The 25,204-nt window shown below is 51.2% G+C and overlaps 1 protein-coding gene across 1 annotated transcript in view; it reads right to left on the bottom strand.

The window, feature by feature from the left end:
• Positions 1-24,983, bottom strand: part of Ago2 (argonaute RISC catalytic component 2) — a 71,486-nt gene extending 46,503 nt beyond the window's left edge. Inside the window, exon 1 of the mRNA XM_038343348.1 lies at positions 24,869-24,983. Within this exon, the coding sequence (XP_038199276.1) occupies positions 24,869-24,890 (22 nt within the window). The 5' untranslated portion in view covers positions 24,891-24,983. The remainder of the gene's footprint in view (positions 1-24,868) is intronic.
• Between the last annotated feature and the right edge of the window lie 221 nt (positions 24,984-25,204).

Genomic DNA, 25,204 nt, shown 5'->3' on the forward strand with positions numbered 1-25,204 from the left:
GATGGCAGGTTCTTTCCAAGGCTTCAAAGCCGATGTGGTGAGGACACACACCTCTTTCTTCTGGAGCTGTGCTTGTGCTGAGCATGAAACTATGCACGAGAAAACTGTGACAAAAGCAGCCAGGGCACCTCAGCTCCTGGGCCACACCTGGGCCACGCCAGGCAAGGACATCAGTGCTTCTCGCCTCCCTGTCAGCTCTGCAGGGGGACATCCAGGTGCTTCAGAGTCGGGTGGCTTCTCGAGTTTCCTGGCTGGAGGACAGGCAGGAAGGACTGCTGTGCAGGCTGAATGGAGCACGGCAGCTCCAGAACAGGGCGGGATGACAGCGCACAGGAGCAGACTGACGGGTACCAACAGGTGCTTTCCGGAGACTAAGATGCATGTTTGACAATCCTGCTATAATAATGCAGGTGAGCCACAAGCCACACACACACACAGAGCTGCATTAAATTCAGTCACAGTCTTTTTGGATGAGAAAAGGGAAGCCTCACATGTGTGCCAAGAATGGAGGGAGTCAGGGCCGTCTGCTCCATGGCAGGAGAGAGAACACAACTACTATGCACCGTCAGCAAAACCACTGGCAAGCAAGACCCCAGGAGCCATTAACCAACAGTCTGCAAAGAACCCACACCCAAACCCAGCCTCTGCCTTAGAGGAGCCATTTTCAACACAGAACACTCATGTACACGTCTGCCTCGCGTCTGGCTCAAGAGTCACGGCCAAGTACAGCTTGGACGGGAACTATGCCTGTGGTTAGAAACCTCCCACCCCAGTTCTGACTCCCACAGCTTGGCAAACTCTACTGTAAGCTGGGCAAATGTGCAAGGATCCAAGGCGGGGACAACATACACAGCAGGAAGGGAAGAAGCCTTTGCCCTTCGGGGTCCTGGCTCCTGGCTCCCAGACTGCTGCAATGTGGATGGCAACTCTGGAGCCGAAGGGGTGACTACCCCAACATTGCTTGCTGGCTGTGACAGTCCTAAACCCAGCATGAGCACAGGAAGTGAACGCTCAGTAGAAATTAGAACAGGTGGGCCTTGATCCCCTGAGTCATTTAGGGCCACTATATAATCGAAGTGTCCCAGAGTACACAAGGCTTGGAGACACACTACCAGAAATGCTGGCCATCAGCTAAATGTGCCGATCAATCTCTAGTTCCCATCGCCAGGCACTTCAATGAGGTCATTTCTCCTTTGTAGTGGGGACAGAGGATGTCCCTCCACCTCAAGAAGGAAGGAAGGCACAGACTCTGGAAAGCTGTTGTCATCTCTGGAAGCTGCCATGGCACCTAGAAGACTTTTGCTTTGATCACCCCTGATCAAACCCCCCCTGGGAATCCTCCACAGCCACCATAGCTACTCTGGGTGAGCGAGGCAGTGAGGCCCTGGAGGGCAACGGCAGTCTAGGGTGTGAAGGCACTGGGTGAGGAAGATGAAGGGCTTCCCTGAGCAGGCCCAGGGAGGCAGCACTACAATCGCTTATGTGGCTTTTTTGGTTTAACGAATAATCTGCTAAAAATATTTTGCCCTTATTTCGGCAAGTGAAACAACGTGTTATGTGAGTTTGGAACGCACTCAGCAGCTTAGGGCTAGCTCTCTGACAGAAAAACTCCGTGTGTAGATCTAACCACCCACTTCCATCTCTCAAACTGAAACAACTTATTGATGGGGGGGGGGGGTTGGGTGGGGGATGTTCCCTAATGTTTTTTGGGGTTTTTTGTGGTTCAATACGAAACTCCAACTATGATACTCTTGGAGAAATGGTCTACGAATCCATCTCCAAAATCTTTTTTGCCCAGTAACTCTGAAGTTCTCCCTCACAGAGGCACGCCCTGAGTCTAGCAGCTCTTCCTTCCTTCCTTACCCTGCAACATCCAAAGGGCCACACTACACACAAGAAACTGCCCAGGAAAGAGCTGGCCATGAAACCCACTCCCCAAGGCTCACTCCGGTCACTCTGGCCCACTGCTCTGAGCACCTGTTTAGCGCCCCACAGTGAGCCTTCCTCTAGCTCTGGGAGCTAACCTCAGGCTTCATGATTCTGGGGCCTCTTGCTAGAATGTAAGCATCCTGAATACAGGACACAATTGTGGCCTGGCTGAATGCCCAAAGAGTACCTGATATCAATGGCCACACAAGTAAAATCACGTTACTGATTGCCTGTCTTAAGAGGAAACCCCAAGCCCCCTTGAGAAATGGTCACTTCACACAGTCAGCAAGGGACATCAGACAGCCGTCAGCAGGTTCAGGTGTCAGTGGGTCTACACCGACTTTCAAGTTCATCTCTCACACCTGCACAGGCCTAATGGCACAGGGAGAGGGGCCAGGACACTTGGATCAGGTGGCAGATGCACTCCTGGTAGCAGACCACACAGATCCCCTGAAACTTTTCCTCCCAAAGCTTAAAGGTGAGAAAGAATCAACTCCTTCTGTCCCCATCTGTGCTCAACAACAGGGAAAGCAGCCATGCTGCTTTGAGCTGTTCAGTTACTGATCCATCTGAGATGCTGAGACTACATTCAATCTCTCTCTCTCTCCTCTCTCTCTCTCTCTCTCTCTCTCTCTCTCTCTCTCTCTCTCTCTCTCTCTCTCTCTCTCACACACACACACACACCCCTTTTTTCCAATTTTAAACTCCAGGCACCACATTGTGCCACATCTCTTCTCAGCAGTACTAACTCATTGGCAGATAGGAAGGACTCCCCACTTTACAGGTGGGGAGCTTGGGGGGGGGGTCCTGATACCAGTTAACAGAGACACTAGGATGCCAACACAGGCCCTATGTCTACTCAGTCACATGGCTTTGCACCCTTCAGAGCAAGCAAGTGTGTTTGGAACTTTGTGAGCTGGGTAAGGATGCATCCTCAGCAAGTCACCTGGGGAGCCTTAGCCTTAAAAACACAGGGCAGCTGCAGGGGATAGAGCCTTCAGTTCCAGAAACACAGCTCACACCAGCTCCCAGAAATCCATCCTTACAAAGAGACAGGCACAAAACCAGTGCACAAGCCCCTCCAGGTGGAGCCCATGATGGTCAGCAGAACCCAGCTAGGCTCTTCAGTCCAGAAAGAACAGGATGGGCACCCCTGAGTACTGAGGCAGGTAAACAGATGCACCCCTCCATGTATCATAAAAGAAACCCACCCTTTAGACAAAGAACGACAGGTAACTAATGACAGCTGGCGGAGGGAGAATCAGCCTCTCCCTGAGATGAGCACCCTTATTGGTTGTCCAATCCAGAGTGGTTAGCCTTGAACCAGATGCACACCACCAAAACAGACTTAGCGGTTTGCATTTATATACATTTGTATGCATGCATCCACATGTGCACGCACACACGCTCATACATATATGTAACAATAATGGCAAAAGGCTAATCAACTGAATGGGACATGGAAGGGATTCGAGGGGGGATAGCTCAGAGGGACTGGAGGGAAAAACACGATGGGAGGAAGTGACATTAATTCTATTTTAATTAAGAGCATTTAAAAGTAAATACAAAAAAATCTCAAGCAGGCCAAAAAAACTATAAACTGGTAATATTTGAAAACATAAGACAACAGGGCTAAGAGCAGATGAATATGGCCACTTCCAGAAGCCCTGGGTGATGTGAACTATTTCACAGCCTCTGCAGACTATCATGAAGGATCCAGAGATAGACCTGCAGACAACACCCTGTGCAAAGATGAGAACTCATCCTTGGTGGCTGACAGAAAAAAATGACCCAACATGAAAGCTGTAATTACAGGAAGAGTGTGGGGGTGTGGGGGTTGCATACTTGTGCACCTGGGAAGTGGGGTTGGAAGGTCAAGGTCACCCTTGGCTACCCAGCAAGCCTCATTCTCAACAAACCATGAGAAACAAAATCAAAACCAAAAAAAGAAAAAGAAAAAAAGTTCAAAGACAACATGAGCAAACCCAGGATAAACAATTTGTGGCTCCAAAAGTCGAACAGTCAAAGACACTGTGAGCAGCCACTGCCGCCGTTCACAGACAAACCTTGAAATGCGCCCAACTCGACCTCTATGGTGGGCCTGTACCAACTGTGGGGGCACAGCTAATGTGTGGCACACAGCCCTGGGGAGACCTTGTCCAGTTAGGAGTCCTGCTCTCCGCCCCACCGCCAGCAGTCCTGTCACTCAAAACAGGGCTCACATCATGGTTACGGGAGTTCACAATGACCTGCACAACTGAAACTGACCTCACCAGCTTTGGTGCTGTCCGCACAGCTCTGACCAGTGTTGACCGCCTAGCTGGGGGTCCACTGTCTACCCAAGCTCCTCCATCTAGCACACAGGGCGACTCCTCTCAAACTTCTTCCCATCCTGCACAGTGCTCATTGACTGAGGAAGGGAGACAACCACCCCATTTTGACAGTCCTCTCAGACAGCAGAAGGGAATGCCTCCCCTCGCTGCCCAGCACTGCTCAGGCTTGGGAATTAGAGTCCACAGGGCAAGAGCAGTGAGATCTTGCTTTTACTTCCCTCCTGCTAAGGAAAGAGACACATGGCAACTTTCACCTATTAAGGAGGGTACTGTGCTGTCCACTTTTGTGCTCTCTGAGCATGCCAGCCGCAGCAGCGACCAATCACGTGGCAGGCAACCATTATAATTCTTTTCCTGGAACAAGTTTGTACAACACCAGTGTGGCTAGAAAGGTCTGGACCAGAGCCTCTGTCACCACTAGCTTCCCAGCCTTAGCTGAGGGGGAAGACCGGGACCTCAAGCTTGAATCTGTAACAGGCCATGAATAAGTCATCCCTCACCACCGCTAACTGGAGTCTGTTTAAGCCTAGGTTATCCTTACAGTTTTTAAGAGCAGACGCATTTTAAGAGAAAAAGAATCAGGAAGACATTGTTACAGCAGGAATGGGCAAGTGTGGGGCTGGGCCAAGGCACCTAAGCAGCACGTGCCAGGCTCAGAGGAAGAGAAAGCAAAAGACGGCCCCTCCCCCACGTCTCAACTCTGCCCCAGGGAACTGCATGCCACCAGGCTTGGCCCTCTGCCTGTTTTGGAAAGAATGAATGTCATATTTTCCACTGAGGCAGCAGAACCTATGAACACCTTCTACAAACCTACTAAACACAGGTCTCTTCTCAAGCCAAGGTGTCACCTGCCACCCAGGAGGACTGGCAAATGGCCCTTCTGTCAGGGACCTCTTGGCAGACAGCAGCAAGCAGCCAGTGCCCAGACTGCAGGACTCACTCTGTCCTCTGGTCACCTGTCTGCCTCAAAACTCACTACTCTACATGATCTAACACAAAAGGGTGAGGTGGGAAGGGGTAGAACCGGGCCCCCACATCCAATAAGGCACTGATGAAGCAATTACAAACTTCCACCTCGCTGATGGGAAGAAGCCTGAGCCAGGGGCAAGAAGCCCAGGTCACTCTCAGCAGCTAAACCTGTCGCTGCAAGTGAACAAGACCAAGTCATGAGAAACAGACACAGAGCAGTAGCTAGGAAACACAGCAGGGCTGGCTGCTGGCCACCCAAGGGAAATGGTGCTTGCCCTTGTCATCCAAGAGACAAGGAGAAAAAAGAATGCTTGGTCTCTGGTTACACACTCAGAACTTTCTCTAAAGAACAAAGATGGCCGGGCGATGGTGGTATATGCTTGCTTAATCCTAGCACTTCGGAGGCAAGAGGTCAGCCTGGTCAACAGAGTTCCAGGATAGCCAGGGCTACACAGAGAAACCCTGTCTCAAAAACAAACAAACAAAAACAAAAAATAAAGATGTCTCATGTCACCTACCAGTCATTCCAAAAATGAAATCTCAGATTTCATCTTGCCTTTCAAACATCTGTCCATCACCTGCCCATGCCTCCATCTCCTGAGCCACTCTTGCCCTCCCAACCCCTGCCTCAAACAGGACAGCTCTCCACAGTACAACACACCCTCTCATGACACAGCCAGGACCCACGTCTACTGTCAGAACTGTCTCATTGAGCTTCTCCTGCCTCCATCCTCAGAACCCAGGACCTGTAGGGTGTGTCCCAGGCAGCTCTGTCCAGTATGCTTGAGACCTTGTTTGGCCACATGGTTCCCCATACTCCCATTCTTCCCATGCTCTCACCACTCTGGGCACATGTCCCTCGAATCTCAGTGGCCTGCTCTGTGTTCCCTCTGAGGTGCCCAGCGAAAGCCTGAGTGGCATCTACACTGGCTATCTCCAAGTCCCACCACCTCTTCTCCAAACAAGTAAGGTCTCATGATGACTCTGATCTGTGTCACCAAGACTCCATGATAAAGCTCCCACGCACCATGTGCCCTTCCATTGGACCACTGCTCAGGCCAAAATGTGGGCATCATCACTGGCTCTTCCATCTTACCTCTCACAGTTTACCAAAGTGAGTAAAGAATGTGTTGAATGCATTCAAGTCCCTCTTAGTAGTTTGGAACAAAGTGGGCAGAAGGCTAGCTGTAGAGAGCCACAGGATAGACACAGACCTCTTTCCCCTCCATGTTGAAGGTGCTGCAGTTAAACCAGCGGGCAGCTGTAAGAGCAGAGCATCTGAGCCTTTATCTTTCATGCAGGAGAAATCAGTCCAAGGCTGGGGGACGTAGCTCAGTCAGTAGAGTGCTTGCCTAACATGCACAAGGACCTGGGTTCGAGCCCCAGTACTAAAGAAGAGCAAGACTCCACAAGATGGACTACTAGGGCCATCACAGTTGAGTCTGTGTTGCCATGGCTTTACCCACCCTGACCCATACATCCCTCTGATTACTGTTACTTCTTGGACACAGGAGAGTGATGTGGGATTCCCCTCTGTATGCTGTGAATATCGTTGGTTAATAAAGAAACTGTCTTGAGCCCATGATAGGGCAGAATTTAGGTAGGCGGGCAGTTGGGGAAACTAAACTGAATGCTGGGAGAAGGAGAGGCAGTCAGGGAGAAGCCATGGAGCTGCTGTCAGAGACAGACTGCTGAAACTTTGCTGGTAGGCCAGGACCTTGTGGTGATGCACAGATTAATAGAAATGGGCCAAACTAATATGTAAGAGTTAGCCAATAAGAAGCTAGAGCTAATGGGCCAAGAAGGGATTTAATTAATACAGTTTGTGTGATTATTTCAGGAGTCTGGACAGCCAGGAACCAACAAGCAGCCTCCTCCAACAGGAGAGTCTTTGAGAATCTTTGCTTAGAGGAAAACTGATATGAAAATTGTCTAGAGAATGTGCTGTCTCTGCTTCTGCTTGTGACAAGAGGCTTCTGTCACACACCAGAGCCCTAAGAGGACCACCCAGGATCTTGCGAGCAGGCTGGCTGCCACCATGTAGGGAGCAATGCCCCTCAGTGAAACGCTTACATGCCCCTTGTCTTAGGAACTCTTCAACTGAAAAAGTTCTCACATTTGTCCTAATTGTAACAGACAGAGAAACACCACCTTCACACTTGTAAGACAGTGCACACCCAGAATAGTGAGACAGGAATCCATGAGCTTCCTTCCAGACAACACCCAGAATGTTCTTTCTACAAAAAAATAGGTAAATAAAAATTGAAAATCCAAGTCATACCAGCCTTAGCTTTGTCCAAGGAGTGAAACTTCCCTTGTGGGGCTCCCACCAGGGCCTATAGCTCCACAGGTGCCAGAGTTCAAACTTCATTTTGATTCCCACTCGGACCCAATACAGCTCCCAAAGGGCTTCTAAAAAGCAAACTCAACAAGGGAAAGAACCCAGAAAATGCCCCCAATTTGTCCTACCAGCTATTTGAAATGTCACTTCTAAATACTGGCATCCCATGGAGGGAAAAATTTTTGCCCTAGTCAGAATAATTAATTAGGGAGTAAATTGTTGAAATCAAGCAGATACAATCCACAGGGCTGTTTGGCTCCTTTAATCAATTCCTTCCTGAGGATAGACAGGCTTGCAATTTAAAATAAATTAAAACTGTTCCCTCATTCTTCAGAACACTGAAGAACAGCAGTCCTAGATGCAGGCGGCTTCAATTCTGGGCTGCGCCGGAAACAGGGCCTGACTGCTGTCTTTTAAACGACCCTGTTATGGAGTTTTCCCCAATAGGCTCCAGCAGAGACACACCTTTTTAAAAATTGACTTATTTTCACAATTTTCTTACATGTGTACTGTGTTTACATCATTTCTACCCCACCCTCTCCTCACTCCTAAAGTTCATCCCATCTTCAATTATCACAGACACCCTGCTGAGCCCATTTAGTGGGGTTGTACACACACGACAGTCTGGGTTTGGATACCTATAGGGGACTGCCCCAAAGACCGACTCCCTCTCTCAGCAGTCATGAGCTGCTTCATCTCATGGTGGGCCTGTGAGAGCTCCCTACCCACACTGCTTTAGACAGGTTCTATCAGGTTCTATCTTCTAATACCAGTCTGTGAAGTGGCTGTTAAGTTCTTCAGCCTGGGCCAGCGAGAGTAACTGATGCTCAGGTGGCTGTATTTAGTTAGCATAACGCAGAACCAAAGTCACCAAGAAGCCAGTTGGCTACAAACCTACCTCTCAGTCAAGAGCCTGGTGCCTTCCAAACCAGAAAAGGGCTGTTTGGAAGCAGAGCTGATAGATTCGCAGGCAGAGTGGTCAGGGCACCCTCCTCCCACTACTCATAGAAATTTACCACTTGAACCAATGGAGAGTGTGCGGTATGCAGATAACACATTCAGAATATTTCGTGTCCATCATTTACCTCCTTAATTCTGAGCACTTTCATCACCCCAAAAGACACCATGGACCCACTGAGTAGTCTCCTGTATCCCTTTTTATTCCCATCCCTCTACCTCTACTGCCATGGCTCTGTCTGCCCTGGCCACTTACAGTAAAGGGAACCACATAGGTGTGCCCTTTTCAACCTGCCTCTTCATTCTGCATTTCAGGCAAACCCATAGTATACCTATGTTGGAGCTTCAATCTTGGGGGTCATCACCCCTGGACATCATCCCTTCTAAACTCAGGCTCTGTCAGGTGACTGACCTTGGCCAATGGGAGGAGCACAATAGCTGTCATTCCACACCCCTTAATGACTTGTGACACAAAGTTCCTGCCTGCTTAAGGCCGCTGTCCTAGGACCCCATCTTCTCCAAGTAAGGTGAATACTGACCCCACTGTTGGGATTTAAGTGGCCTAGTCACTTGGCTGGCACTGTCTGGATGCCTGTGTAAGGCAGGCACAGTGAGGAATGTGGTACACTGGGAAAATGGCACGGTCTTAGGCGAACGTGGTACCTGCGAGGGTCAGCTCTCTCTCCCGGCTGGATGTATCTCTAAGAACTTGAAATCAGTGTTGGAGATGACTCAGCCGTCAGGAACATTTGCTGCTTTCCAGAGGCCCTGAGCTCGGTTCCTAGCACCTATGGCTCCCACCTGCCATTAACTCCAGCCTCAGAGGATCAGACGCCCTCTCCTGACCGCCACAGACACCAACACACAATTTTTTTAAATCTTTATTAAAAAAAAGAGAATTTTTAAATTACATTGGCAAAATGCCTAGGAACAACACAGGAGGGGCTTGAATGCTTTATTGTGTATACCAACACTGATTTAAACAAGCCCAAGGATACAGAACACCAGTACCCAGTGTGCAGTTGCTAACCTGCTGCACACAGATCATGGCACGGTGGTTCCACTTTCAGAAAGATTCTGTCTCTTGGGGCACACGTGCAGATAGAGATTTATAAACCATGTGACCTGGGGAACCACTTCAACCACCACAGGAATTACCAACCATTTCTGGTTAGATCAGAGGCCCACACCATGAGATGGAACCGACACGTGGCATTTTTTATTATAAAGAGGCCAAGAACGTGGTTAGACAGGTCAAAGGTCCTCACCAGAGAAGCTCGACTTGCAGTAGATGACAATTTACAGAGAACCACAAACAGTATGAGAAGACTGAGGTGCTCATTCCTAAACCATTCCTACCATGCTCCTCCCCGAAAGGTTTAGGAGTCTATGGAAGAGAGAGGGTGGAAAGGCCCTAAGAGCCAGAGGTGCTGTGTAACATCAAAGCAGCCAGACACCCTCAACCGAGCTATTGGCATTTAATGGTGGCTGGGAGAGGGGAAAGTTGGCCTTCTTTAATGGTGTGATTGCAGATAGGCTCAACACACTCCAAGGAAGCTAGGCAACTCGAGGACTTGATGGAGAAAAAAAACAAAAACACAAAAAGAAAAAACAAAACTCAAAGCTAGATGGGAAGGAATGAAAGAGTGAAGACTGTGGTGGCTGAGGAATGAGGTGGGAGGAATATGCTCACACACTGTATGAAGTTCGCAAAGCATTAATAAAAATAGTGCAATAAACTGTTCTGCACAAAGCATTCTCTTGTCTACATTCAGGGAGAAGATGGGGAATGTGCAGGTCCCCCAAGTGACAGCTGCCCCAAGGGAAACACCAAGCCTTGCACTAAGGCCACCACAGTCCTTTTCTGTAGGAAGCGAAGTCCCACCCCAGCTGAGGGCCTCCTGGCATTTGACTGCAGCTTCTCACTATGCCCCGTACTTACTGATGCTCCCACCTCGGCTTCTCCAGGTCTTTAGGCCTTATTGCCATACTCATTCTTCCTCCCTATCTTACCTTTTTTTTTTTTTTAAAGATTTATTTTCATACTGGGTGGTAGTGGTGCACATCTTCAGTCCTAGCACAGGGGTAACAACAGCAGTAGCTCCAACAGGCGAGGAGGCCTATCGAGGGCAGTGATACCTGCCTGTCCCACCCTTTCCCACAGAGCCCCCACCTAGCCCGTGGGCGCCTGTCTTCCGTCTAGATAACCAGGTCCACCCTTGGAAACCCAATGACTCGGAGCTGAGTCTACTAGCCAGTGTGTGACGCTAGGCTGGGTCTCAAAGTGAAAGTGTGACACACTGCACCAGGTCCCCTGGGAGGACGCCACCACCTGACACTGACGGCCGCGGTGGTTGTCAGCAATTCCCAGTCCTGGGGCTTTCGACCACGGTTCAGTCCTCAGACTGGCCAGTCACCTTCTGAGGAAGCCAACCAGGACTAGGGGCAGGGAGTTTGGCCAACATGGCATCTGTACCAGCTCTGGATTTTTAGAACCCCAAATCTAGGGACCCGGTCACATATCCTGCCCTTGGCTTTTGAAGTCTGGCAAATTGCTGTGTCCTCCATGGTTATCTGGTTAGTTCAGTTTAAACAGCTATTTACTGAGTGCTTGGCTCACGAGACAGTAAACATTGTTCACTTCAAACACATCAAATTGCACCAGAGAAAGTTGCTGAACAAACAGGGGCGCCTCTGCCCTCAATGGGCAAACAGCACTCCCCACCTGGCAGCCAAGCTTGGGGGTTAAAGGACAGGTCTATCAGTACCTCACCAAGCCTCGGGACCTGCAAAGAAGGCAGGGAAACTGAGGGTTACAGCCTTTGGGGGCGGGTGGGCACTGGGTGCAAAGTTCAGTAGTGGAGCACCTGACCTGCTTATTTGAGACTAGACCTGGGTCCCAACACAAAGCCCTTGGAGGGACACTGGCACCCTCCGACACCCTCCTGCTCTACCTCTGTGGAGCCCCAAGGCCTAATGTCCCAGTCAGCCAGCTACCATCTAAAGCGTGCCAGTCAGGAATGTTCCAAAGTGACCCACAGACAAAGGGCTGGAGTGCCCCAAACAAGCCAGTAGACACATGCTTCAGGCATGGCTCCTGGCACCATCCATTGAACCCCTCTCTTCTGAAGCAAAGGCAGGGGAGGACTGAGCACCAGGGGCGTTTCAGCCTTCACAAGGAAACGTGATGGCAGCAACAAACCAATGGGATCCAGCCAAGGAAAAGCAGTTCTCACTGTACTCATGGGCACAAACACAACACTGAGTCAATTCGAGTCAGCATTTAGAATTCAAAATAGTGACCTTAATAATAATAGCCAGGAAGTGGTGGTACACACCTTTAATCCCTGGATTTGGGAGGCAGAGGCGGGTGGACCACAGTAAATTCGAGGTCAGCTTGGCCTACAACACAAGTTCCAGGACAGTGTAAGAACCGCTACACAGGAAACTGTCTAGAAAAATCAAAACCAGAAACTGAAGTACATGGTGGCACACACTTTTAATTCCAGCACTGAGGAGGCAGAGGCAGGCAAATCTGCGAGTTCCAGGCCAGTGGGGGCTATACCATAAGACTGTTTAAAACCAAATAAAAATCCATTTGCCCTTTAATAGAGGCCTGGAGACCCCAGACTAGTTGTGAATACTAGTCCAGGGCTGTGGGCCCTGATCTAGGCAAGAGTAAGCAGGCTCAGCGGTACTCTCCCTTGAAGGAGACCTTGGCTTTTAAACCAACCCACCCTCCTGCATGTCCATCATGCTCAGACCACGTCTGCTCCTGAGTGCCCGCCCCGTCCTAGACTGGAGTTAGAGTTCACTATGCCGTCTTTTCTGTGGCTTTGGTTAGCAACTCTACAATGTCCGACCAAACTCACGTGAGAACAAAAGATGCCAGCCTCCATTCAAAAAGAAGGCTTTGGGAAGACTCGGTTACTGTCCTTCCAGCTAGCAAACCCTAGTCTTCATTTTGAGCCTTTTTCAGGACATGACAGAAAATGCTAGGGACTTAGAGTACCCTGCTACAAAGGAGCTCAGTGGGTTCTCTTGGGACAACAAGGTAGGGTCCACAGAGTCATCTTAGCTCCTATCGAGCTCAGTCAGCCATTACCTCACCAGCACCCAGACCACACTGGCACCCCTCGGAGAAGCCACAATACCCCTTTCCCCTCTAAGCTCAGAATCACAATTAAGAGTGTGCACTGCCCAGGACACCTCCACACAGGACCCTGCAAAGTCATTCACACTTGCTCCATGTAACAGTATGACCACTGGGCTACTTATCAACACAATGGTAAGAACAATTGGTCTGTGACTTGATTTGACAACTACATATTACTAAATGTCACAAAGTATAATGCCATGTGCTATTATTCTGATGCTGGAAGTAATTTCATATGAACACACAGCAACTCCTTATACTAACTGTAAGAGCATGAGACTACTCCCACTTTACAGACAAGGAAGAAACCCAGGAAGATGAGCACTGAGCATAGCAGGAAGTGAGCGAGCCTCGGAAACTAACCACTCCTGGGGCACTATCTTCCCATCTTACCTTGGATGCAGTTCCCATCTCCTTTAAAAGGTGCAGGAGATGAGTCTTAATGAGAGGCTCTGTGCCCAGGCCCTATGTTCTCAGGAAGCAGTCTGCTCCTCTCCGTGCGCTTAGACCTCCCAAGTCACCGACATTCTTCTCTCAGCAGTAACTGTGCCGGATGCCAGTGCGGCAACAATGAGTCACCTCCAGACAGGTCACCGCAGCATCACTACTGACATGTGAGACTTCAAACAAGACAGGGACAGAGAGGAGCAGAACAGGCACTAGGGGTGCTGACTGTCACCAGGATCCACAGAGCTTCTCCCTGCCCTAGGATGAGCTCCCATCTGATCTGAGCGCACCCAACGCTAGTTTACTTCATTCATCTCCCAAATTCTCTGAAATGAGGACACATAACCCTTGATCATGAAGAATAGAAAAACAAAAAAATTGAAGGCAATGCGGTTATGGTGACTGAACATGCTCATGAGACTGTGACAAGTTCAACAAGGAAGCCAGGGGACCAAGTACCAGCGCTCTTAAGATAATGCTGCTGGCTGCCAGGCCTCATCAGTGCCACACAGAGACCAGGGGAGCATATGCCAAGCTGTGCAATGACTGTGGCAGGTGGCCACCCCTGGCCTCAATAGCCACTGTTGCCAAGTTGCCAACCACAGCTTGGGTACCAACTTGGTAGCAACGGATACTCCGAAGACAATACTGCCCTCAGAGTGCTCTCAGCCTCTTCACTGTTCACATTTCAACCATAACACAGCGGCCACGCCCTTCTCAACTACAGACTACCTGCCAGCCCAGTGCAGAGAGGCCCGTGCACAATGGGTACCATGATAGACCATGGGGGCCCACAGCACAGGTAAGTATATAAAAGCACAGTTCAGCGACACCTGGAGGAGGAGAGAGAATGGAAGAGGTGCCAAGCATGGTGCAGATGACAAGCTATGAACCACGAGAGAGAGCATCTAGGACTGTGTGTCAGCCCTGACAAGACAAGGATAAAAGGCCAGGCAATCAAGTGGACCACAGGGCCAGGATGGGGAGAGCTAGACACAGGGCAGGCTGAGAGTAAGAGTCTGTGTGCACACAACCTGAGGGCCAGGCACTGCACCCGCTGACTGGCTGCAGAAGCATGGGGGAAGCTGGAGTCAATCCCGAACTCCTGGCTTCTAGCATTAATACAGGAGGAGAGTTTTCTGGCTATGTGCACCAAGGACACCCAGCTGCAGTGAGCTCCCCAGCACCATGCTTATGGCTGCTAACCTCATCCCAGTCAAGAAATGGGCTCAGGCAGGATCACAAGAGCCAAGGCAGACGGGAACCACCACAGCCCCACAGCATAGGGAGCATTTGGAAAGAGCATGAACACTGGAAGAAAAGAAAGCAAGAGTCACAGCCACCAGAGTGTGCAAAAAGTGGGGTCCGATTGTCAGAAGACCACACACCCATGAACTAACTTTCTGGTTTCTGTAACTGGTTCTGTGATTGGACAGATGACTCTCAACAGCTGTCTTCTGGAAGGTTGCAGTCCTTTCAGAGACTCAGGGGCCTGTGCTTAGCCTGAGCCAAGCACTCGTTTCTGTCCTCAGCAGGAAGGATGTTAGTGAACGCAGGCTGGGACTGTAGGAGCTGGTCTATTCATGAGCAGGCATCAGGCGTGGACAGGCTTTAGATCTTCTCTTTCTGTATATTTATTATTTCTTGCAACTAAAAGTCCCTTACCCCTTAGTCCCTAGGCACACGGCAGCCTCCCAGCCCTGCTGTAGCCACATCCCCTGCCCCGGCTCCCCATCCTTGTCTGGATGGAGTGGACCAGGTCCAAAGTAACCTTTGTTCTGCTCTGCCTCCCTCTGGCTCTCAGTCCCCTCCTCAGAAAACTGTACCTGGTTTCTTACCCATTTCACCCACTCTGTGAGGGCTGCCTGTGGTCTTCTGTGCACTTACTTGGGAGTGACCCTTGGTTCCCAGTTGTGTCCCTACTTTTAAGCTGGCCGGGCAGGAGCCAACCTTGCACTGCTTCAGCAGCACAGGGCTGGCAGCAAACACTCAGACCCCGGGGACTGATCAGGGTTCCACCATTCACTCAGTGTCTAGGCTGCAAGCTCTACAATGTGTTCTAGGGAGATAAGTGGACCTTAGCTCTCTTAGGCACATCAGGAAAAGTATGTAGACTTCACACTTTCCCATCAGTTTGATGGCTAACCAAATACCAAAGAACTTCACTTTCTAAAGCTGGCCTGGTGGTCCACACCGGTAACCTTGGAACTCAAAAGGCAGAGACAGGATCAGGGTTCTGCCTTGCTACATATCAAGTTCAAGGCCATCTTCAGACAATCCCGTCTCAACTCCACTCCCCACTTAAAACAAAACAAAACAAACAAACAAAAAACCCCACTTCTTTCTAAAACTCTGAAATGCCAGTGAGGCACGGCAAGGTGTACAGTGGCACCTCTGCATGGTGACAGCAGGGATGGGCAGTGCCGAAACCAGGCCCTCGGGAAGTTAGTCCCCAGTGAATCAGCTCCCATCCATATCGATGAAAACACAACACACACAAAAACCTACACACAAATGTTCGGAGGAGCTTATTAACCACAGCAGGAAGGAAGGACGGACCCCAGAGACAGGAATGGATAGGTGGTGGTATATCTGTAAGATAGAATATTATGCAGTAGCCAGGTGGTGGTGGCGTACACCTTTAATCCCAGCACTTGGAGACAGAGGCAGATGGATCTGTGCTAAATTTGAGGTCAGAGTCTACAGAGTGAGTTTGAGGACAGCTACAGAGAAATACTGTCTTAAAAACAAAACAAAACAAAATCTTGAGGACAGCTGAGCAAACCCCAGACACAAAAGGCCACGACTGCACGACTCTGTTCATGAGAATGCCTCAAACAGGCAACTCAGCAGCACAGCAGTCACTGGCTTCTGAGCCTGGTGGACGGGGTGGGGGTGAGAGCTCGGAATCAACATTGGTACTGGGACTGCACCAAAGCCTGGAGCCTGAATGAACGTGTGCGTAAAGATGCACAAAGGACCAGAGGAGGGTGCCAGGTGCCCTCTCCCTGAACCTGGAAGTCCCGTTTTGTTTTTGCCAGGCTGGAAGCCAGCAAGTCCTTCCATTCTCCTGCCTCCGTTCACCTCTGTGCAAGGATCCAGACGTCACTGCTCCTGCTTGTACAGCAAGCCACTACGCTGCCTCACCGCTCTCCGACTCTTCATTTTAAATTTTTAGGTTTATATTATTCCTACTTTTGTGTCTCTCTCTCTCTGTGTGTGTGTGTGTGTGTGTGTGTGAGAGAGAGAGAGGGGGGGGAGAGAGGGGGAGGGAGGGAGGGAGAGTCAAGTGCTGTGAATGCAGCAATTAATCCCCTGGAGCTGGATACAGGCAGAGTGAGTGCTGGGAATGGAACCCAGGTTCTCTCAAGAGCTCTTAACCACTGAGTCATCTCTTCTGCCCCTTAAATAGTTAAATTTATGTTATGTAAACCACTGTTTGACATTTTGAAAGAACTTCCCGCTCTGAAACTGCAATCGTCTTTCTTCTCCCCTCTATGGACAAAGCAGACCCACCTGGACTAGATAATAAGAGTGATACACATTATCCTGCCGGGTCAGACTCTGGGTGGGGGGCCAGCGGAGCCCCAGGTGACATCCCAGAGGCCAGGGCTGGAGTGGCAGGAAATGAATGATGAGGCACCTGCAACTGCATCTAAGGTTTGCTCACAGGAAGAATGACTTGGCAAGATTCTTACACTTGTCCAACATGAACTTGAACATGCATCAATAAAAATGTGCAAAAATAAAACGAAAACCACATTTCAAATGAGTGTTCCTTGGAGTGACACTTGGTACCGCCATGAGATTAGGAGGGCTGTGTCTTGCACTCCCAGGGGACCAGCCTCACCACTCCACCCTCCTTGTGGCAGACAATGATAAGTGGCCTGGCACTCTCTCGAGAAGCCAGGCCCAGGGCTCAGTCTCCAGTGAGCACTGAGGCAACTTCTTGCCACCCAAGGCAACCAGGATCCTCCACACAGAGAGGGGTGACCCAACAGAATGAAATTCAAATCCCTCCGGAGGCCAACCTGGTTCTGCTCTTGGCTTGACACCACGTGCACATGCGCGCGCGTGCGCGCGCACACACACACACAAACACCACACACACACACAAACACCACACACACACACACACACACACACACAAAATCAGTGGGTCGACCTCTTACTTGGGCAGTTAATTATCCAACAGCTGGCCTCCATGACATCCAATTATTTTTATGGTGTTCAACCCTGGCATTTCATCTGGGAACAGGTGACCATACAACAGGTTACAGAAAACCAGCCTCCCCTAACAGAGGACTCCCGGACCCCAGTGGGACCCACAGACAATCACTCCCCGGGTCACATTCTTGGCTAGGACACCGGTTACTGTCCTTGTCCTCACAGGAGCCTCTCTGTTAGCTGTTCCCAAGCCTCGTGGCTTCGGGTACTTAAAAATGCACAGCCGCATGGCATTTCTGCAACTCCTTAACAGCAACTTCAGCCCAAGGCTAAAGGATGAGCAGACAAGCTGCAGGGGTAGCAGCCCAGGACAGCAGTCCTGGTTTACATCTTCTAAGTCTTTTTACAAGAGAGGAGGCAGGTAAGCAGACAGACAAGAAGCAGATAAACTTAAATGTTTGGGGACCTTTAGACAATCCTGCAGCTACATGCCATTCATAGATTATGGCCAAAGCAGAGACAGTGCTCTCAGACCCATCCAAGTCAGGATTCGGGCTCAGCCCCACTCCGGATCTGATCCAGGCATCCTTGGGAATGATTTGAGCTGTTCTCTACCTTCCCAGAGGCCCTAGCACCTGGGACTCCCATAATATCCCTCGGGACAGCAATCACCTGTGGCATCTCCAGGGCCTTCCAGGTACAGGTGGGGAAAGACCCGCAGGTGATTCTGGCTCTCCTTCAGACCTGTCCAATTCTGGGCTAGAGGGCTGATGAGCGCCAGCCATGAGCTCACGGATTGCTCAGGCCCAAAGTCTCATCTATTTCACCTGGCTTTTCCAAGCCCACCTGGAACACTCACCGCCAGCTTCAGATTGCTCCTTCAGCACCCCAAACCTAATAGCCCTAAAACCCGCTGACATCTGGCCTCTCTGCCAAGACTAACCCAATGTTTCACCAACAGTGGTTGTCAGGATGAAGGTGAGCCACTCTCCCCAAACTTCATGATGACACAGATCAGTTTCCCATAGGCACTTTCTCACTGCCTGCTAGGACAATGAGGTACCGGCTGAATTCCATTCACCCCCTGTAGTGGTTTGAAGGAGAAATGTCCCTAATTTGGGGTATCTGAATAGTTGCTCCCTAGTTGACTTAGGAGGTATGGCCCTGGAGTCAGTGCATCACTAGAGAATGGCTTTGAGGGTTCAAGACTTCTGTTTCCATTTCGCCTTGCTTCATGCTTGCAAATGTCTGAAAAAATGCGAGCTCTCAGCTTCTCGTTGCCACACCTCTCCCCATTATGGACTTCTGAGTTCCTGGACCACAAGCACCAAAGAAACTTCCTTCTGTAAGTTGCTTTATCACAGCAAAGGAAAAATATCCAATACAACCCACAACCCATCACCACCCTCTTTTCCCAGGTAAAGGAGGCCAGGAGAGATGACAGGGCGGTCCCCATGACTAGTCTGGGATTGTCACTCCCCAACAGAGCTCCAAGTTCTGTCCTACAACATGAAAAAGGAGTCCAAGGGCCACTCCACCCAAAACATCCTCCACAAGAGAGATGTCTTCTTAGCTTGGGCCCTGACCAACTGGCCACCTACAATGTTTCTTTTCACTCCCATCCCAAACCAGCTTCCAGCTCCTGCCCAAACACACACACGAAAAGCTGTTGGATGACTTTTCCAGAATAAGCTTCCCACCTGGCACCACAGCAATTAGGAAGCAGTTTCTGCCCAAGCCTCTTCCTCCCCATCCCTCTCTGACTCCCATTGGTGCTGGCCTGGTCTTCCAAGGTCCCACAATTATCTCCTAGACCCCAAATCCTCTCTCTTTAAACCACTAGCACTACCCAGCCGCTAAGCCTTAAGTCAAGTCCACACTCCCTTGCTGCCCTGGCCTCTTGCTCCCCAGTGACCCATTCAAGATGCTTCCAAGGACTCAGCTTTAGGTGAGCTCCCTGGAATTCCGGACAAGCGGGGGTAAGGAGCCAACATCCCCCGTCAGACGGGAGACGGATACTTGTTAATGCTCTTTGCATCTCCAGGTGCACACGGGTGTGCTTCCTGCATGTGTGTCTGTCGGATCCCCTGAAGCCGGAGTTAGACAGCTGGGAGCTGTCATGTGGGTGCTGGGAATGGAACCTGGGTCCCCTGGAAGAGCAGCCAGTGCTCTTAACTCCCGAGCTATCTCTCCAGCCCCATTCCACTCAGTCTTAACCACATCTAAGAAGTGCCTGACTAGAGATCTCGGTGGGTTTGAGGCCAGTCTGGTCTACAAAGGGAGTTCCAGGACAGCCAGGACTGTTACAAAGAAACCCTGTCATGAAAAACAAACCAAAACAAAAAGTAGAAGAAAATCTTAGCTGGGCAGTGGTGGCGCACACCTTTAATCCCAGCACTCAGGAGGCAGAGACAGGCAGGGTCTCTGTGAGTTTTTCAAGACCAGCCTGGCCTACAGAGCTCCAAAGCTACAGAGCAACCCTGTCTTGAAAAACCAAAAAGTGCTGGACTGGAGCTCATATCCGTGTTGGCATACGGAACACAGACCACCACTTGTCATGTAAGCAGGCAGCAGTGGGAGCTAACTCTGCAGGCTGATCTTGAACACCGGCTCTGGTGGGCCACCAATCATCCCACCAAAATGTTTGCAAGATGACTGGGGACATATACGCATGGCTCCCCTTCAGCCTGCGCCACATGGAAAAGGAAATGAATCTATGTCACAAGGTACAGAGAGGGTGAGCAGCCTGCACAACATCTCACATGCTCCTGACAGCGAAACTGAGACCCACACGGATGTCAAACTCTCCAGACATGCCTAGGAGGACAGGACTGAAGTGAACAGCCATGTTCATCTGACCACCGCCCCCTGCAGACAGTATGGGAAGACCAAGAATGGAGTTCCCAGATGCTGGTCGAGTGTCCAAGAGCCAGCCAGAGGCACTGTGTTCTTGGCAGACAGCAGAGGGCCTGGCTGCCTCTCACACATCAGGTGGGCCCCCTGCCTGGGGCTGCAGTGGCATATCTTAGTACAGCATCTCAGGGACACCACATTGTCCCTTCAGGCATGGTGAAGACCCCAGATGCTGGGTGAGGCAAGTGTACACATTCAGGCCTGTGCTCCTGGCTTAGGGATGGCCCCAGGTCTGCCCGCTGTCCCGGTACCTCACTTGACTGCAGAAAGCTCCCAGCTTAAATGAACCCTGCACAGCTCTACTGAAAACCTGACTGGAGGGCACAATGGTTTGGTCTCAAAGAGGAAAAAAAAGGGAGGGGGGACTTCAGTTTCTTCAGCTTTAGATGTGAAAGTGGGAAGTTAGTTGTAGCTTGATGCTCTTTTTTGTTTTGTTTTGTTTTGGTGGGGAGACTGTCCTGGACACTAGCTCTTGTAGACCAGGCTGGCCTCAAACTCAGAGAGATCTGTCCACCTGCCTGCCGAGTGCTGGGATTAAAAGCGTGCCGCTGCCACCACCTGGCTTTTTTTTTTTTTTTTTTGAAAAGGTTTCTCTGTAGTTTTGGAACCTGTACTGGAACTCGCTCTGTAGACCAGGCTGGCCCTGAACACAGAGTTCCACCTGTGAGTTCCCAAGTGCTGGGATTAAATATGTGAACCACCACCACCTGACTCCTGATGCTATTTCATGCCCACAAGAGCTTCACTTTACCCAGCCAGAGTGAAAAGGCTGGGGCCGGGCCAGCATAGCCTCACTGCCCATGAGATCCAGATGCTGATGGGTGAAGCTGCAGGGTGCACAGGAGAGCTGGAGCAAGAAAAGGGAGAGAGGGATGCAGAAGACAGCATGACTCCTCACCTCACACCTGAGCCCAGAACTGGGGAGGAGAAAGCTAAGTTGGGCGGGCTCTAAGCTCTGAAGGCCATCCTGGTCTTCTGTGCTGAGAGAGAGCCATGGAGAAACAGGCCCCTGATGCGACTGTGAATCTGACACCAAAGTGACCCGTGCAAAAACATTCTCGGGAGGAGGGAGTCAGAATGCACCGGAGCAGGCAGAGGGGTTCTATGAGCCCCTCATAGAACAGGAAAGCAAGCAAGAGGAGTCTGAAGGCCAGGCAGGTAGTTTTAAGTACTGAACCAGGGAAGACTGCAAGGGAGATGCTTACTCGGAGATTTTCAAGACCTTAGGTGACAATAAGAAGCTGAAAATGCAGACAAAGCGGGTAGAGGCCTAGTTTTCAAGGCTCTGCTAAAAAACTGATCTGATGGCACACATCTGGGGCTCTCCCACAAGGGAGCATAAACGAGTTCAAAGCCAGCCTGGGCCACATAGTAAAACCTTGTTTCAAAAAATAAAATGCCACCAAGAAAGATTTAGAAGATAGAAACTCAACTTCCCATGTTCTTCCATTAACTCCATATTCTAACATCAACTGTAGGAGCTGGAGCGATGGCTCAGCAGTCAAAAGCACTTGTTGCTCTCGAAGGACCCAGACTTAGTTCCCAGCATCCACGTGGAGGCTCACAACTGGCAGTGACTCCAGTTCTCTGAAGCCCTCTTCTGGCCTCTGGGGCCATCAGGCACACATGTGGTACACATATATACATGCAGACAAACACTAATACATCCATGTAAATAAAAAGAAAATTTAAAAAGCCACTGTCAGGGGTTGGGGGAAATGCAAGCCACTGTAATTATGGTTCTGAAGCCAAGGAAGGGCCAGCACCTGGTGTGACAATGACAGTGGGCAGTGATCACATGTACCCGAACCAGCTCTGTGGTGACATAAGCCTGGGATCCCAGGACTCTGTAAGCAGAGGCAGAAGGATGAGTTTGAGACCAGTCTGGGCCATACAGCCCACCCTGTCTCTGAAAGACAAGCGGGGAAAAAACCCTGTATTCAGTGCACACAAACATGCCATGGTGAAATGGCAGGTCTGGAGTCTGCTTCCGGATGGGAATGGGGAAGAGGCAGTTGATAAGCCATGATCACTGACAGCCCCAACGGAGGGATGGATAGGCAGAAATCACATCTTTAGACACCCAGCTTTCATGTTTGTAAAATTACTAAACAGTAGAAACTTTCTTAAAATCATGTGTTACATTTCCTACAACAATTCATAATGTTAAAAAAAAAAGAAAAGAAACATTTTTAGCCATACTGGCAGCCCAGTCTCTTGAACTGTAAAGAATAAACCCAACGGTGTTGACAGAGAAACTCAGTTACAAAATGTTGCTTCTTAAGAATGTGTAAGCCAAAAGCTTTTACACGCACCCCCCCCCCCCATTTAAATTCTTCCACAGGCTACTGGGGGAGATTTCCCACAAATGTACATTCCAGCCCTTGGCAGCACTCAGCACAGAGGCCGCCAAGCTGCCGTGGTACCCTCAAACACAACTGGGAGTTGGGGAGAATTCGGGGAGCAGGGCCAACTGCTGGCATTAGAGACCACAGTGCGCGCATGCAGCGTTGCTCAAAGTCAGTCTTGACTGGCAACTCTCAACCCAGTTTTCACCATTATAGGTTACTTTGTAGCGAATCCTCCTGGGCTATAAAGCCGGAGACAGAGCTGCTTCTGCTTCCGGACAGTTTAAGAATCTTAGGTGTGTGTGGGGGGGGAATCCACCTACAAAAGACCGAGTAGGAAGTTTCCGGGTGGGTAGAGAATTTACAAACCCTAAACCACTAAAACCCCTCCCAATAGTTCAGGAAGGAAAAACAAAACAAACCCAAACCTGTCAAGTTATGAACCTTAGCCCTGACGCTACTAACTTCACACCTGTAACAGTATTTGTAACAGGCACTGTAAGAACCCATTGGGAATTCTATTTTTACAGTTAATTTACTAAGTATTTACTTCCCAGCTAGCGGGGAACAGGAAAACGCTAACTATTCTAGAATTCAGGCCCAATTGCCTTCCATTCTCCTAAATTTGGAAATATGGTTGAGTCTCATTGATGAGATTGTATTGGGGGTTCTATTAAGCAAAATTAAAAGCCGTGGTCTGTATAATAAAATGGAGCTGCGCTCCAGCCTTGCAATTACAGCAGTGGCCCACCTGGAACTTGGGTTCCTTCCCAGCCTGCCATTAGCCAAGAACTATCCTACAGGCATCTCTTTTCTCCCCCAAGGCTTTCTGGTTAGAGGGGACTGTCTCTCCCTCGGGCCACCATGCAGAGGCCCACGCAGTAACAGCAGCCATCTTCAAAGCTGCCAGTGACCAAAACTAACCGGTTGATCCAGAGGGCTACCGCATTCTTTTCTAAAAGGCAGAAGCCCCTAGCAGAACACACAGTAGGTTTATTCCCACCCTATCTGGGAACCCACTGGCTTAATCCGCACCAAACAGGTAGTTCCTATGGTGGGTCAAGGTCAAAGGGACTGGGAGCCACTTCCACAGGAGTGTTCAAACAGGTTGCTGGCTCCAGGATGTTTACAGGGCTCTTAACCTCTCTGAGCCTCCACTGCCTGTCTTCAGAATTAAGACCCACAGTGACAGCCTGAAAGATCCACAAGCAAAATAGAGGAAAGCCTGGCCTGGTCCCCAAGGAAGTCACTAAAAACTGACACTCTGGAAAAACGTACAGCCTCAGAGCTAAGGATTTTCTGGGTTTCTCCACAGCGCTGAGCTGGGGGATTCCCACACTCTGGCAGGAGGCTGCCCTGGCCACTTCGAAGGCGGCCTTCAAACCCCTACCAACTGCCCCCAGGGCCCGGTCACCTCCAGGCGCAAGGTTAAATGGGTCTTCAAATTGCTGGAAGCCTATAATGCATTTAGAAGTTGGCCAGTGGGCATTCGAGGAGCTCTGACATCAGGAGAGGAGGCGCACTAGGCACCGAACGGGCACCACAGGGGACCTGGTGAGATCTGGGAGGTTCCCAGACCCCACAGTGGGGAAGTCTGGGGAGGTCCCGGGGGCCAAACCACTACGTCAGGTGGGCTGCAGGGAGGGCCCGCGGGCGCCAAGTACAGCCTGGCGGACAAAAGGGGGCAGGCAGAGCCCGAGCAAGCGGCGGGGCAGCCGGGAAATGGAGCCACGTGCCTGGCGGGAGAAGGCGAAAAAGCCTCCCAACACTTGACTGTTTGCTCAGCCCCGCGAGTAAACGGCTCTCCACTCCGCTGGAGAAGCGGGGTGGGGAACCCCGTTGATGTTTTTAAGTTTTCTGGAACTTTTCCAGAGAAAAGGACACGCTGGTGGGAAGGGGTGCCACGGCGGCCACCCGCTCCACTAGGAAATCGCAGGGCGATTAACACTTGAATGGGGAGGGCGGCTGCCCGGCGTGGAACTGCGCCCGAGCGGCCGATCGCGGTCCTGGGGCCCGGGGGTTCGGTTCCCGACCCGTCCAGCTCCCCGCCCCTGGGCCGAAGCACTGGGCCCCGCAGCTCTACGCTCGGGACCGGCGGGAGGAGCGCTGCGGGAGGACGGCGACCCGCTGCAGGCCGGGCCTGGGCCCCCACACTCGTCCCGGCCGCGCAGCTCGGGCGAGCTGGGCCTCCCCGCCCCGAGGCCCTGCCCGGCCACCCCGCGGCCCCACAGGCCCCGTCGCCCCCGCCCGCCCCGCCTGCCCCCCGCCAACCGCCGCGGCACGAGCGCCGGGCGCCGCGCGGACTCACCGGGGCCGGCTCCCGAGTACATGGTGGCGCCGCCGAGGGCCGCGGCCGAGGGTCGGCCGCGCGCTCCACGGGCCCCGACGCCGCGAGCCGCGAGGAGCCGCCGGCCGCTCGATCCGCCCCGGCGCGGCCGCCTCGCAGAACAGGTTTACCCGACGCGGCCGGGGCGGCGGGCGGAGGTGGCGGGAGCGGAGGGGGAGGGGAGTGGGAGGAGGGAGGGGAGGAGGAGGGGCGAGAGGGACGACGAGGGAGGGGACGGCGGCGAGGGAGGGGGACGGCGGGGAGGAGGGAGAGGGCGGGAAGGAGGGAGGGGACGGCCAGGAGGAGGGGGAAGAGGAG

Source organism: Arvicola amphibius, chromosome 9 (genome assembly GCF_903992535.2).
Source record: "Arvicola amphibius chromosome 9, mArvAmp1.2, whole genome shotgun sequence".
NCBI classification, from domain to species: Eukaryota; Metazoa; Chordata; class Mammalia; order Rodentia; family Cricetidae; genus Arvicola; species Arvicola amphibius.